The sequence below is a fragment of the Cryptomeria japonica genome, chromosome 3 (genome assembly GCF_030272615.1).
Source record: "Cryptomeria japonica chromosome 3, Sugi_1.0, whole genome shotgun sequence".
Lineage (NCBI taxonomy): Eukaryota > Viridiplantae > Streptophyta > Pinopsida > Cupressales > Cupressaceae > Cryptomeria > Cryptomeria japonica.
This window is the reverse complement of record NC_081407.1, coordinates 655,939,163-655,954,849: the sequence shown is the minus strand read 5'-3', so window position 1 is coordinate 655,954,849 and position 15,687 is coordinate 655,939,163. Positions and strand designations below refer to the sequence as shown.

Below are 15,687 nucleotides of genomic sequence, written 5' to 3'. Positions count from 1 at the left end.
TGATGCAAGATTGCTCATCCACCGGGGATGCTCCTGCATCATACAACCCAGGTAGAAAAAGATGTTCCATGAGAGGCAACTCATGAACATCTAAAAGGATTTGGAACGAAGATCCCATGCTCATTTATGATCCAAACATCTTCTTTATCTGCCAATCTTTGCTCTATCTCTCCCGGTGTTTCAACCAACTTCTCTAACCTATGATTCTCTTTGTTTCTCCTTCTTTGCTTCAAATCTACACATTGCCTTTGTTTCTATAATTCTGATTTGGTTTTTCCATAAGACTTTATCTGATTTGTTACCATCAGCTCCCTATCATCCGGTTCCATCCGTCCATTAGACTCATCTGTCAAATCCTTCTACAAGCTCATGTTAGCCTCCGATATAACCTCTGCAACTGGTTCTATCAAATCTTTTTTTAAAACCTCTAGTATAACCTCTACAACCGGTTCCATCAATCCTTCTGATATAACCCCTATCACCGGTTTCTCAGTATTGCAACTTCTCTCAGGACTCGGTCTCTTCACCTCCTTCTCTTTCTCCTTCAAAGAAATCAATGTGAACTTCTGCCCATCCTTTTCAATAGTAACCAGGTTTCTTCTACAATCATAAATAGCTCCTCTATGATACTGCCAAGGTTTCTTCAACAAGACATGACAAACACTCATTGACATAACATCACATAAAACTTCATCTCTGAAAGGCCCAATATTGAAACTCACCAAACCCTGCTCCTTTATCTCTATCTTATGATCATCTTGTAACCAACTTACCTCATAAGGACAAGGATGCTCAAGCCTCTTCAATCCAAGCTTCTCAACCATCTCCTCAGATACTGAATTATTAGTACTTCCACTATCTACAATGACCTTGCAACACTTACCACCCGATTTGCATACTGTCTGGAAAAGACTCTTCCTTTGAGTAGATTTGATATCCTTTCTTTTGAACGTAAGGGATTCTCCTTGCTCCGGTGCATAGTTAGATCTACTACCATCCAGCTCCTCACTTGCCACATAACTTCTTGACATTCCTTGCTTACATTCATAAGATCTATGTCTAGTTTCTCCACACTTGAAACATTTGCCAAGAAATCCTCTACCGGTACTGCTGCTACCCTTCCTTGGTGTCTTTTGTTCCAGTTCTTTACTCCACTTAGGTTTTCGCTCCTCTTCTTCAACCAGTTTCTTCATACTATCATTCATCTTGTATTTCTCCTTTCCCTTATTCGGTCGTCTTCTTCTCACCTTCTCCTTAGCCTTCAAAGAATACTAGTAAGCTTCTTCAACTATTGAAACCTTCAACATACTCATCTCATCTTGAATGTTAAAAGCAAGTCCATTGATGTACCTTGCCACCTTTTCTTGTCCATCTCTTTATGTCCAGATTTAATTACCACCTTGTAGAATTCCTCAGTATATTCCTTCACAGTCATGTTTCTCTGTTTCAGGTTTTGCAATTTCTTGAACAACTCCAGTTCATAGTCTCCCAGTATGAACTTGGCCTTCAACCTTGCAACCATCTGTCTCCACCAGGTGATCTTCAATTCACCTTTCTCCGCTCTGTCTTTTTGTAACTCTTTCCACCACAAGGCAACATGCCCTTTCAACTTGGTCTATGCCAATCGGACTCTCTGCGGGTCATTGACATCCTCAAACTCAAAGTAGTCCTCCAACTCTCCAATCCAATTGATCAAATCCTCCAGGTTTAGCGTTCTGGAAAAGTTAGAAACCTCAACTTTATGCATTTTACTTGCTTGCGCCATTGCTCTTAGGAATCTTTCCTCTCTCTCATCTTCCGGTCCTTCAGCTTCCTCAAGCTCTTCACCGACTTCCTCGTACTCATCCTTCGAGTTAGGGTTTCTTTGCAAACCAGCCAAAGCATTATGGATTTCATTCCTCACTTCATTCTTGAAGTCTTCCATCATTTTTTCTACCCTCTGGGGGTTTCTTCTCCTCGACGTCATCTCTCCTTCCACTTCGACAAACTGCCTCAACTCGACAATCTGACTACCGGTTTCAATTGCCTCCCCTCATTGATCTATTGAGCACACACGTAGCCTACCTTTGTCTACCTCAAGGAATGCCTCGATGTTCGCAAACAATTCTTCCACCAGCCGATCCATAACCAGCTCTGATACCAATTGATGCAACCATAATCGGTAAGAACCCTCAAAAGAGTCAACCAACTTATGCAGCAAGGGAGACACAACGAAAGCAATAAGGAAACATAACAAATTCACATAAACAAATCATATTATACTCTTAGAAATTCTGGCAATAATCCGACAATCTTCATATTATCATCAAAGAACATCTGGTAGTTAACCGGTTACATGCAGGCTTCAAGCCAAATACAATCCAACTGGGACTCTAGGAATCAACTGGATCACATTATGCAAATCTCAATCCTTATTCTCAGTTCTACTTCCTCTACCCCTTACAAATGATTACATAACATCATATTTATACCCATCGGAACATATCCGGGTTGACCTTAAAAGATTACATTCACCAATGCAGGAAAATGAAATGTGTAATTAGGTCGGCCCTAAGATTTAAGAAATCCTTCCGAAAAATAACAACCAAGTGATGCAGTTTAGAATGAAGGTCGACCACATGCCAAAGTACATTGGACAAGACCCAAGATGGATCCACATGCCAAGAATTGCGCCGATAATGAAGGAAAACCAACCGGTACGCATAAGAACTATCCCGGGAACCCAGAACAACCAATCGGAAGCGATAATTGACTGAAGAAGACCCCAAATGAACTAGAAATATGGATTCAACCACATGAAACCGCCAGGAAACTACAAACAAGATCTGCCACGAAGAACAAGCAACTACTGATACATACCAGTAAGAATAGAAGGAACTAAACAATAACAAAACTGAAAGGAAATATTTTTGGTTGATGCAAGATTGCTCATCGACTGGGGATGCTCCTGCATCACATCGACTCCACCAGTATTTCACCTCTATCCAAAAAACCCTTCAATTCTTTGTCGGCATGACTAAAAAGAGAAGAGGCTATCCATTTCCAACAACATTGCATAAAACTTGATCATATAATTGGAAATCTTCTTTAATCTGCAAACCTGAAACAATATGCTCTTCCTCTGATAAATTGCAACCTTTATTAGCCATTAAATCTGCTAGTTTATTGGCTTCATTGTAACAATGTAGGATATTAAAATCAATAAAATTTATAACCAATTCCTTAACCTCTTGTATTATATAGTCAATACTCTAGGATGCTGCTTGAAATTTCTTAAGAGCCGAGATGATATTCAATGAATCTCCTTCAATTACCAACTTCTTTGCCTTCAAGGAAAGAGCTAACTTAATACCAAAATATAATGCCCTAGCCTCTGTCGTATTGTTCGTTCCATCTGGATCTCTAGCAAAACCTGCTAAAAAGACCTTACCTTCATGATTTTTGATCACACACCCAAGACATGATATACCCAGATTTCCCCTTGCAACTCCATCAAAGTTTAGTTTAAGAAAATTAAAATGAGGGGGTTTGCATCTTATTTCTTTTCTATCAACTCCCCCTCTTGGACCAACCATCATGCTTCCTTTGAAAGGTGGTTTCAGTAACTTCCATATGTTCATTATCTCATTATCCCATGAAGTAAAAGGAGAATCCAACTTCTTGTTCTTAAACACATGAGCATTCACTGATTTCTGAGATGGATATTTCAATTTTCCTAATCATGTCTTCTATTTGATTGTGTTCTTGTCTAAAAATACGTCTATTTCTTTCCCACCATACATTCCAAATCAATATAGTAGGCGCAATTTCCCAAATGACTCCAAAAAAAGCTTCTACTATTCGATATTGATTTAAAAGCTAAAAATAATTTCCTTGCAGGTGAGCAAGATGTGACATAATGCACGTGCACATGTGTTCAATTGGTTGAAAAAGTACCACTACCATCTTCCATTCAATGCCATCCTTTGTATAGAGGAATTTAGTGTCTGCTACTAGTTGAGAGAAAAAATGATCAACATAATTGACAAAAAATGGACCAAAGAACAGTCAAAGAAAATTCAATAATTACGAAATTCAATAATTATGCTTTATACTTTAACTCCCTCCATGGTTCCAATGTGAAAATTAACTTAGATGTAAAATTTTACAATCTACAAATTGAGATTAAAGATTTATGTGACCGACCAATTTCTCAATACCATGAGCTTCAAGACCTTCACCTTGCTGGATGTATCTAGAAGGTCACTATTAGGTCAATAATGACAATAAAAAAACACAATCTATCTGAACAACTGAGTATAAGTTCATGAGATTTCTTAAGGGACAATCACAAATTAGTTTTCACACAGGACCACTTGAAGAATGGTTGTTTGTTACTCTTAAGTTTAATTATTCAATCAAATCCACAATGCATCAAGTCATGCCATCATTCAAGTTGTTACATGCTCACTATGGGATACCTACATTATATGTTGTGAAGTCCAACACAACAATCAAAGTTCGGGTTCTTCTTCATGATATTGAAAATGAAGAGATATTACTAGTGCATAAATAGTTAACAAAGTAAAAAATTGCTACAAATTTTGAAAACCTATTTACACATTGTATCTATGACTAAATTCAAAGCTTATAATATAGTATAGATGTTATTTAATAGTTATTACCACTTCGTGAATGATTGGTCAAGTGATTTTTTTTTCCTTTTTAAAATATCATTTTGATAAATGATTCCAAATTTATAATTTGCATAATATTTTACAAATGTTATTATTATACCTCTAAAAAATATAATATTGCCTTTATTTCAATTTAATTATCAATAATTTAAATTTAATCCTAATTAAATTAAAAACATCATCTATCATTAAATTTAATTGTACCACATGCTTTATTATTGGATATACAAATATTTCATATTTTCATCTTAACATACTTAACTTAGATTTTTCAAAATATAAATATGCTAATTTAATATTATAATTCATTTAAAATTTACTTTTAATTTTCTATCGACATATCTCTTGACCCTCCTATAGATACAAGTGCTAGTTTATACAAATATAAGGAAATAGAATGATAATCGTTTGTATTAAACGAAAAATGATCATCTTACGATATACCGAGAAATAAAGGAGCGTCGTGACAAACAAAGGCATTCTATCTATTAAAAAAAAATCAATAACCTGCCCACGCTTGGGGTTAGGGTTTTTGCCCTAATGTAGTGAATATACTTCCTGGAAGCCATTGAACCAACAGGTCCATAGGGTTTATTCAATTCACCACACGGAAGAGAGGCAAGGGGGAAAAACAAAACAACAGGAGTAGAAAGAGGAATTTTTTTGTCAAGTGAGGAGACATGGCGGAAGCACTGGTACTGCGCGGCACAATGGAGGGGCACTCAGATCACGTGACGGCCATAGCGACGCCCATCGACAACTCGGACATGATCGTCTCCGCCTCGCGCGACAAATCCATCCTACTGTGGCAACTGACCAAAGACACGACCTATGGCGTGCCAAGGCGTCGCCTCACGGGCCATTCTCACTTCGTGCAGGACGTGGTGATCTCGTCGGATGGGCAGTTCGCACTGTCAGGGTCGTGGGACGGTGAGCTGCGGCTCTGGGATCTCAACACGGGTCTCACCACCCGGCGCTTCGTGGGACACTCTAAGGATGTTCTCAGTGTGGCCTTCTCCATCGACAATCGTCAGATTGTGTCTGCCTCTCGTGACCGCACCATCAAGCTGTGGAACACGCTAGGCGAGTGCAAGTACACCATCCAGGCCGATGCTGATGGACACTCTAACTGGATCAGTTGCGTACGCTTCAGCCCCTCCGCCACTAACCCCACCATCGTATCTGGATCCTGGGACCGCACCGTTAAGGTCTGGAACCTCACCAACTGCAAGCTTAAGAACACGCTCATAGGCCACGGTGGCTATGTGAACACTGTTGCCGTCTCTCCTGACGGTTCACTCTGCGCCAGCGGCGGGAAAGATGGGGTCACTATGCTCTGGGACCTTGCCGAGGGCAAGAGGCTTTATTCGCTCGATGCAGGGGACATTATCTATGCTCTCTGCTTTAGCCCTAACAGGTATTGGCTCTGCGCCGCTACGCAGCAGTACGTCAAGATTTGGGATCTCGAGAGCAAGAGCGTTGTTGCCGATCTTCGTCCCGATTTCATGCCCACCAAGAAATCCCAGGTTGGTAGTTGATGATAATTGATTTATTTGTCCATTTTATTTTTTTCCTTCGTGAAATTCACTGTTCTTCATTTTCTATTTGGTAAATCTGTGCTCAGAGAGCTTATAATTATCTCGTAAAAAGTCGTCCTTGACTTGTATTTCGTGCGTTTTTCTCTTTTTATATTTGGTAAATTCTAAATTTGAGGTAACCTTTGAACTTGGATGGCAAATTCTGCTTACAAAACCTTTCCTTGCCTTGACCTACAATTGAATGTACATGTTGAAACTGAACTTTCTCACCATTACCTTAATTAGTTCGGTAAATTCACATTATAGTACCTGCTCCTAGCTATATATGTGATATTTTTCCTTTCTTTCTTTTCAATGCAGTTATATTTTTCCTTTCATCTCCTTTCTTTTTAATCCATTTATATTTTTCCTTTCATTTCCTTTCTTTTTAATGCATTTTGATTTTTTCTGTCATTTCCTTATATTTTGGAGGTGGGCATCCACGTTGTTTCTTCTTTAATGAAGTTTGTTACACCTTGCGCCATCTTGGCCACAATGCATCAGGGACTTTACTTTTTTTTTACTTCTAGTTTACAGTGAATTGCAGACCTTATAATAAGACTTATATTTCCCTTTTCTGTCAATGCATTGCACGCCTTACAATGATCAACTGCTGTTCCTTCCTGTAAGTTAAGGCCAATGCATTGTGGACCTTGGAATGAAACTTCTCTTTCCTTTACTTTTGCATTGTAAAGCTTAGAATGAAGCATTTCTTTCCTTCAGACTTCAAATTTTCAATTTCACTTTCAGTTGTTTCTTTTCTTTTCTCTTGCGGAAACGAGCCCTTTCATTTGTTTCACTATTTTACTAAATTCATCTTACAGGGTAACCTTAGGTGCGAGGACTAAGGAATTATACCACCCTGGACTTGCACCCTGTCCCATCATTGCTGCAATGCATGGAGGCCATATGATGAACCTTTTCGGCCCTTTCAGTTTAAAAGCTAATGCTTTCTGGATGTTATCATCTTTTCCTTTTTTTTTTTTTGCTTTATTCCATATCTTATTTTAGGTTTTAGTAAGTCAGGGCACAAGCTCTCATCTGTATTAGTTTTTCTTTCAAAATCAGGGTTTATGTTCTTTCTGATTTGTAGATTCACCTAATTTGAAAAGGCGTGAGGGTTATCTATTCTGTCAAGCCAGTGAGAAATTGCACATGGCATGCTCAAGTGATAATATTACACCTAGACTTTTGGAAGTAATGTTGAAGTGCTTGGAAATGCAACCCAGTATTAGCTGGGCAAAATGCATTGTGCACATTTCATTTTCTTTCCTTTTAGTTTGCATTGCATGTCATAGAATTTAATGTAATTGCTAAGGTGAATAGTTTCAGGGCAAATGCCCTTGTTTGTTTTCAATTATTTTATTATATTCAACATCCTGTCCTTAATGCAAAGCTATTTTTCTGACAAATACAACTTATGGATAACCTCTTCTGTAAAAGTTGACTGGACTTGCATCTTGACTGTCTTCCACTTAATCCCATAATCAAGATAAAAAGTACCTGACATTCACACTGCATTATAATCCCTATTTTGACACGTTTTGGTGGTTGCTGAGGATTTTAATGTCTCAGTTGTCATGTGCCAGCCCTTTGACACATTGATTTGTTTGAAACTACAGCCAAATGGCCTGTTTCCTTGCTTCAAAGTCACCCTGTCAGGGTTCTATTTGGACTGTTAGATGTGTGGATGAGTGTGATTGTTTACTTATCTGAGTGAGAGATCTTGGTCTTCACAGTCTGATGCATAATGGTCAATCCTGAGGGAGAGGGTTTCAGGGATACATGCAATCTGTGGTGGGTGGTTTCATATGTGGGAATTTCAACTCAATAATGGTTGTGCATGGTACGCTGCATTTTGGATTTACAATCTTCATGCTTTTATGATATTCTCATGCAAGCCAACATTTTCCTAGTTTTGGTTGTATTTTTTTTTGTTTGATTCTTGTTTTGCTTGGTTTATAAATATGTTTTCAATTTTTTTGTTTTGTTTTAGTTTCATTTTGTATGAAATTTATGAATATTATTTTGAATTTCTAAGTTTCTAATTAAATTTTCACCACATTTAGAGGGTATTTTTCATTTTAGACATTTAGTGTTGTCTATGTATATTTACTGGCTCTATGTTATCTTTTCATTTTCTTGGATTCACTTAAAGCTTTGCCCTAGCCTAGTTTTTCATGGCTTTCATAAAGCAGGACCCCAAATTGATATGCATTAGGCAAAGATGCAATCACTAAGAAGTTTATGTTGTAGCTTTTTTCCTTTTTATTTGGATGCATCATTTGATCTTCAAAAGGAGCATTGCCTAGTTTTTCATGGTTTTCAGCAGGACCCCCAAATTTGGATTCATTAGGCTAAATGCAATGACAGGCATTTGTTGTAACTTCTGTGCAATTCATCAAGATGCATCATTTTCTCTTGAATATCAGCAGTGCTGCCTAGTACTTCATTTCCTTATTTTTTTGGCCTCTTTTTTCGTGCATACAAATATAGATCCATGTAGAGGGATCTTTTAGATTGATTTATGGGCATGAAAGTTATCTATTTATTAAAGTTGTCTTGAGCATGTACTGTGCTGCATTGTGAATGAAACCTATTTTAGTGGCTTGAAAATAAGCGGAGCTGACGGGTGAAATAAGCATGTAATGACTTCGGGAGCATTTAATTTGTGGTTTAGCTGTGCTTAATAATATGCTTTCTTGTTCTTTATTCTTTGTTACAATGTTAACACTTTCTAGCTTCCATTTTTGGTTACAACTATTGTTCTGGAATTTGTGTGGTAGGCTGTGCCTTTTGGTGCACGTATTTGATATGTTAATTCTTACCAACAGTAAATACATTTATGAAAAATGTCTGTCATCAATCTGAGAGCCATTTCTAATAGATTTTATTCTTATTTTCTTAGAATATTTTCTACTATATCTGTGATAAAATAGCGAAGTTATAATAATGACAATGATTGCCAATGTTAACGAGAAACTTCACTATTGATTTATTTAGTTTCTTTCCTTTTTTATTGTTACATCTTTGACTGGATGAGAGTGGAATCTGTTTTCTAGATGAAGAATTTAATTGTGATGCTTGTGGGGAACATTCTTTTATATTGTCCATTCATCTCTTTCATTTGTGTTGGTCAAGTCTCTTTGGGGTGAAACTCTTGCAAAAATCTGCTGAATTCATGAATGAAGAATGTGGCTAATGTCTTTGGGATCATTTAATTTGCAGTGTAGGTGTGTTTACTACCATGCTGGTTCCTCCTGTTTCATTCCCTGTTACAACCTTGCCTTGTTTGCCCTCCCTTTTTTTTATAATGTTACAATCATTTTTTATGAAATCTGCTTGTTTTCTGTGCTTTCATGTGCCCATGTTTGATTTGTTCATTTTTACCAACAGACCGACGTGACGTTTTTGTTTGCATGGATGCGAATGCATTTTTTTCCTGTATGTACTTGCCCATCTCAGAGTCATTTATTATTAATTGTATTGCGATGGTCTTATGATGTTTCCCACCACATCTGTGATAAATCAGTGAAGTTGTATTAATAAAAATGATTTTCTTATTTCGCTGTGCTTGAGAATCTTATTTTGATATATTTTAGTTTATGCTTTTAATACTGTAATAGTAAATAATATCTTTGACTGGAGAAGATGAGCCTGTGATTTCTATGATGGATAATTTGATTGTGATGCCAGTCTGACTGAGGAACACCATCTTAGTTTGCTTTCCGAGCATGAGATTCATCTATTCAGTTGAAGTTGGCTTTTACAATTACTTGGTATACCTTTCATTTAAGAGGGGCAAGCCTCTTTTGGAATAAACTCCTTTTAGCGAAATGAAAGTCTCCCCACTTGACTAGTGAAGCACGTGCCTAAAGATTTTGGGAGAATATCACTTTCAGTGCTGCTGTGGTTAATAATATACTTTCCTCTTGTTTTATTATCTGTTGCAACCTCCCTTCACCAGTCACTCCTCTTGACTGTTCAATGATTGTAATGGAATATGTTTGGTAGTCTGGACCTGTGTGTATTTATATTTGATTTGTTTATTTTTTCAACAGAAATAAATAATTTGGTTTTTGTTTGCATGATGTGAATGCTTTTTTTTTCTCCTCATGCTCCTGTAATTATTCAACCATCTTGTATGGATTTTATTGTTTTGGTCTCATGGTGATTACTAACACTTCTATGATAGAAGAATTAGAATGATCTTCTGATGTCACAGTGCAAGAGAGATTTCACAGTTTGTTTATTTAGTGTATGCCTTCAATATTTTAATTGCTTTGAGTGGAGGAGATGAAATGTCCTTGGTTGGAGGAGTTGAACTAATGAATAATATCATGCAGAGGAGTTGAACTAATGAATAATATCATGCAAATTATATTGTAATACCCATCATGTGTTGCCAAACTCTGGATCTTTTGTTAGAGTTTTTAATATGCCAATGCCAATGAGTGTGTAATAGTCAAGGTGGTGCAGCAATGTATGAAGGAAAACAACAATTCAAATTCTGGTACGAGAAATACTTTCTATAGTTGTAATAAAAGAACTGTTGGTATTTATTTTTAGCATGGATCTACCTAACTAAATATTCCAGAGGCCTTTCTAAAAAATTGTCATTAAGGAAATTTAAACCAAATTTGATAGAGAAGCATATTAAGAATTTGATTCATTAGTGAAATTGGGATTGCTTGCTTACGAGTGAAGATAATTTTCATTCCTCTTACGCAATACAGTATGTAATTATTATTTTCCCATGGGTAAGTTTTACCTGGAATAAATTGTAGATTTATGATGCACACTACATAAACATAAACATGATGATGTGGGGAGAGGTTTCAGTAGATCTGGTTGATGTTAGTATAGAATGATTCCAATAGGATCTAGGCTTCTGTAAGAGTTGCACCGTACTTTATTAAATGTCTACTCTATGATTGATAATTTTTGGAGATGAATTCCACACAAATGCTTTAATAGTTCTTCAATTGTTTTTGCTTTTTATATTGCAGATTCCTTATTGCACAAGTTTGAGCTGGAGTGCAGATGGAAGTACATTGTTCACTGGTTACACAGATGGAAAAATCAGGGTCTGGGGAATTGGACATATTTGAATTCAAATCAGTAGTTGAATTGTATGCAAGCTTGAACATCTGTGACAGATTTTTTTTAAGCTCAAATTGTTTTTGCTTTTGAATTTTGTTAGCTGTACTAGAGTTTTCTCTGATATGCAATGAGGGATGTAAAATGAAAGCACTCCAAACTAAAGATGAGTAATGTACAACTCAGAATAGGCATGTTAACCTTTGTAATCAAAATTAGATGTTTTCAAGTCTGTTCGATAATTTTAAAAGTTCTGAGGTCCTCTAATATAACATGGTTCTTCAAGGATTTGATTTTTATCCTGAAAAGGCCATGAATTTTCCAACAAAATGCAAAATAATGATTGAATCTCCAGATTTGTGTTTGAACAGTTCCATCACTAACCTGTCATAAAGCTTTGCCAATGGTTCTAGTGCTCCATTTCTTGGCCAATGTAATATATCTGATCGTCTATCTGACATTAGCTAAAGAATGTTTTAGTTCTATTGGGATTTTAGATTTAATTTTTTGATAACGAGGGAAAGATTTATAATGTAACTTTTAAAAAATGTTTAGGTCATTAAGTGTACAACAAGCATTAAAAAAGTTGGTAATAGGAGAGGAAGCGCTGCATTAATATCTGAGTTATGCTGCTGTCAGGTCCTTCTGGACCAATAACCAGTTGATTTATACTGTTTATAGGTAGAATGACCATTGCAAAGGCATTAATTAAGGTTTTTGACGAGAACCAATGAGTCATCAAATTGAAGACTTTGTGAGATAGATAGTTGTTAGACAATATATAATCTGGTAAAGGCAAAATGTATAAAAAAGAAAATTAATTGAAATTTGAAAATATGGAGTCTGGGCCACAAGTTAATTATTTGGGGTAGGAATTACCCTCAACCTGTATGTGCTACATGCCAATGTTCTTTTTGGAGTGGTTGGAAAATTTTCTTTTGAATGTTTGAGAACTACTGCACTTGTGAGGTATATAATAGAAAGGGATTGATGGTGTTTTTTTTTGCGGCATCAATTTCTGATAGTGTTTGGAATGTTAGGGTTTAGTTTTTATTTTGTTTCAGTAACATATGATGTTAATTATATGGTGGAAAATGTAACTTCCAATTTGTATTTGATATTGGATGCAAGTCATAGATGATGCTAAGTAGAGTTGCGATGCATTTCTATCCATTATTGTGGTTGTACATTGGGTTCTTAAAATTATTATGGTACTTTGTTTCTTACTTCCAATTGATGGTAGACCAGTTTAACGATTATGTAATCCAGTTGCAAAATATTCTCTTGACAGAATTCATAACATTACGGATACAGCTTTGTGCTTTAGACTGCTACATTGATGACTGTAAATTCCAGATCAATAATGGTTTCTAACTCTGGTGGATTTAGTCGAAATTTATCTGTTGTAAGCTATAACGAAGATCAGAAATCCTCAATAGCTTTCTATATCTATTTGACAGTCTGCATGAATACTTTGCATTTGGAGAATTTTCAGAAGGCAGGTCAATAATGGAGTCAATCTCTGGTGGATTTTCAAAATTTATTTATTGTATGCTATAATGAAGATCAGAAATACCGAAAAACTTATTTAATCTATTTGACAGTGATTTTGGTGATAACAATGAATGTAATCAGATGAGAATTATTTGTTTTCCCTAGTCATAATGTAAGTGAACATTTTTAAAATATTAAATTGTCTATAGTTTATATTGAGGTGTCAGAATTGCTCTCTGAGAACTTGTCAAGTCCAATGTAAGCACAAGCATGGAGATACCTGGTCATGAGTAGATCTGATATAAAATGCATTGGTACAGATTGACTAGTCTTGGCGTGTACCTCTATTAGAACAAGTAGCAATGCCTGTTAAAGCCTCAGTTTTATTCTGCAAGTGTCTGGTGTACCTTTGTTCATATGAACTTTGGTTTGGTCTCCTTTTGTCTGTTTGGTTTAGCGATCATATAATGCTCAAGTCCTAAAGCATATGATTCTCGCCATTTATAAAGTACGCTTCTATAATATGATGCAGAGTGTACGTTGTAGAGTTAAAAGAACGTTCTGAAGTGCTGCTCTTCCCTATGTCTTACCAAATATGAAAGATGTTACAAGTGGATGACTATAAAAGGTTTTTTGAAAGGTCAGAGTATGTTGTTCATTATCCACGTGAATGTGGCAGGTGTATTGGCTAGACAATTGGGCATTAACAACTCTTCTAACAATTTATTTCAGAGTTGTTGGTTTGGAACACGTAAATCTTGTTTTTAAATCATTTAATTTTTTCACCCTTCGCTTCTTTGAGCTAGTCCCAAGTGGGCATCAATATAAGAGGCCAAGTTACTGTTCTTAATCGCGATCTTGTATGAAAGATGTCATGTTGCATCTGTCTTTCTTGACACGACTATTTATCTGATACAAGATTAAGATAGTTGGCTGAATATGGGTATTTAATATTAGCACCCATATCATTCTCCATGATTGATTGTCTGTTCTGTGATCTGGTTGGGGCTAGTGTGTTTTTTACATAGCAATAGAGAGGCGTGCTTGGTGGTGAACGTATCTTGACAGTACAGTCTATTTGCTTTTGCTGTGTTAGGAGCTGATGTCATGTCATGTTTAATACAGTCTGTTTGCTTTTGTTGCGTTAGGAGTTGATGTCATGGCATGTGTCAGTTGTCTTTACATTCTTTCCTATATTTGATCGCGTGCTGGATAAATCTTTGGAAAATCAAATATTGATGACGGCTTCATGTTGATCAGAGTCTTGTGGGAGACACTCTTGATATCTTGTTCAATGGTCTTGCTACAAACCACCTCGCCTCATTTTTGAAGGGTTTGATAGAATAAGACATGACACCGTCAACTAACAGTCATGTGATAGCATATTATTGTAGATGATGTTTGCTGCTTCAATGTCTGTTATTGCATTGGTAGAGATCAAGTTCCTCTAGGGGAGAGTCCCTAGAGTGGTCAGTAATTGTATGGTCTTTGCAAGTATATGGAATTTTGTAGGACCTTCAGCTCTTTAGAACTTGGAAATGATATCTTAGCTTTTTACAATTAAGGCTTGGAGGTGTGACTCATCACATGACTTGCCACATGAGCATGTCCACTGAGTAGCATCCTTGGCATTATTTTTTAAAGATTTAAGGAAAGCTTAATCATGGAACCCTTGTAGTTGAATAAAAATATTATTTGTTGTTACAATGATATTATATTCTTAAAATATACTTAAAAAGTATGTTTCATATGCAACTTAAATGAACTCTTGTGTTTTTTTGCCCTATAAAATTTCCATTAGGTTTTCAATTAGAGATAATGATATCTTAGCTTTTTACAATTAAGGCTTGGAGGTGTGACTCATCACATGACCTGCCACATGAGCATGTCCACTGAGTAGCATCCTTGGCATTATTTTTTAAAGATTCAAGGAAAGCTTAATCATGGAACCCTTGTAGTTGAGTAAAAATATTATTTGTTGTTACAATGATATTATATTCTTAAAATATACTTAAGAAGTTGTTTCATATGCAACTTAAATGAACTCTTATGTTTTTTTGCCCTATAAAATTTCCATTAGGTTTTCAATTAGAGATAATCTAAATATCTTAGTGCAGCAACTTGTTTTTGTCCCAAGGAGAAGATCATAAGTAATGTCTCAAAATCTTATCAAACCACGAAAATAAATTCCCTCACAGTTTTCCATCAGTACCACCCAAAATCTCACGCAAAATCTCATGCAGAGAAAATCAAAGGCCCCTCTTATTCCTCTCGGTTTTCCATCAGCACCACCCAAAATCTCATAGAGAAAATCAAAGGCTGCCTTCCTCTCAATCGTTCCAATATGTATTGCTATCCTAGATGCAGAGTTGTGCTTGCTCCTACATTGTACTGAAGTCTACAAATCGAATGAATCAACTACATGATACAGTGAATCACTAAATGATGCACAACACCTACATGATACATTGAAGAAAGTACAATGATGCGCAACACCTACATGATACATTGAAGAAAGTACAATGATGCACAACATTGTTGAAGAAAGTACAACTTTGAGACATTTTTGTATCAATTAAAGGCAAAGCTCTTGACCAATCACACTCCTTGGCTTCTACTTTAATCAATAATTGGGATCACATATAGAAAATTACTAATTAGAATTTTAAAAAAAAGAGAACTTTATTGTTAGAAAACCTCGCTAATATTCATTCCATTAGGTATGTCTAACATTTGTCACAAGGGGGTGACTACTTGGTGGAAGGATGCCACCTTGGATCACTTGACTATTTATGCTATTGACTCAGTTGATGAGCCGCTCTCTATCGATTAATGTTGTT

At 36.2% G+C, this 15,687-nt stretch overlaps 1 protein-coding gene across 1 annotated transcript; it reads left to right on the top strand.

Moving 5' to 3' along the window:
* Nucleotides 1-5,093: 5,093 nt before the first annotated feature.
* On the top strand, nt 5,094-11,707 carry LOC131033760 (small ribosomal subunit protein RACK1). The gene is made up of 2 exons (XM_057965035.2): nt 5,094-6,202; nt 11,263-11,707. The coding sequence occupies exons 1-2, from the start codon at nt 5,357-5,359 to the stop codon at nt 11,362-11,364; spliced, it is 948 nt and encodes a 315-aa protein (XP_057821018.1). The 5' UTR covers nt 5,094-5,356; the 3' UTR covers nt 11,365-11,707.
* The last annotated feature ends 3,980 nt before the right edge of the window (nt 11,708-15,687 follow it).

Excerpts from the sequence above, each read along its gene's own strand:
- LOC131033760 (XM_057965035.2), top strand. The coding sequence starts at position 5,357 with ATGGCGGAAGCACTGGTACTGCGCGGCACAATGGAGGGGCACTCAGAT. Across the intron at positions 6,203-11,262 it reads TGCCCACCAAGAAATCCCAG|ATTCCTTATTGCACAAGTTT; the intron begins GTTGGTAGTTGA and ends TTTATATTGCAG.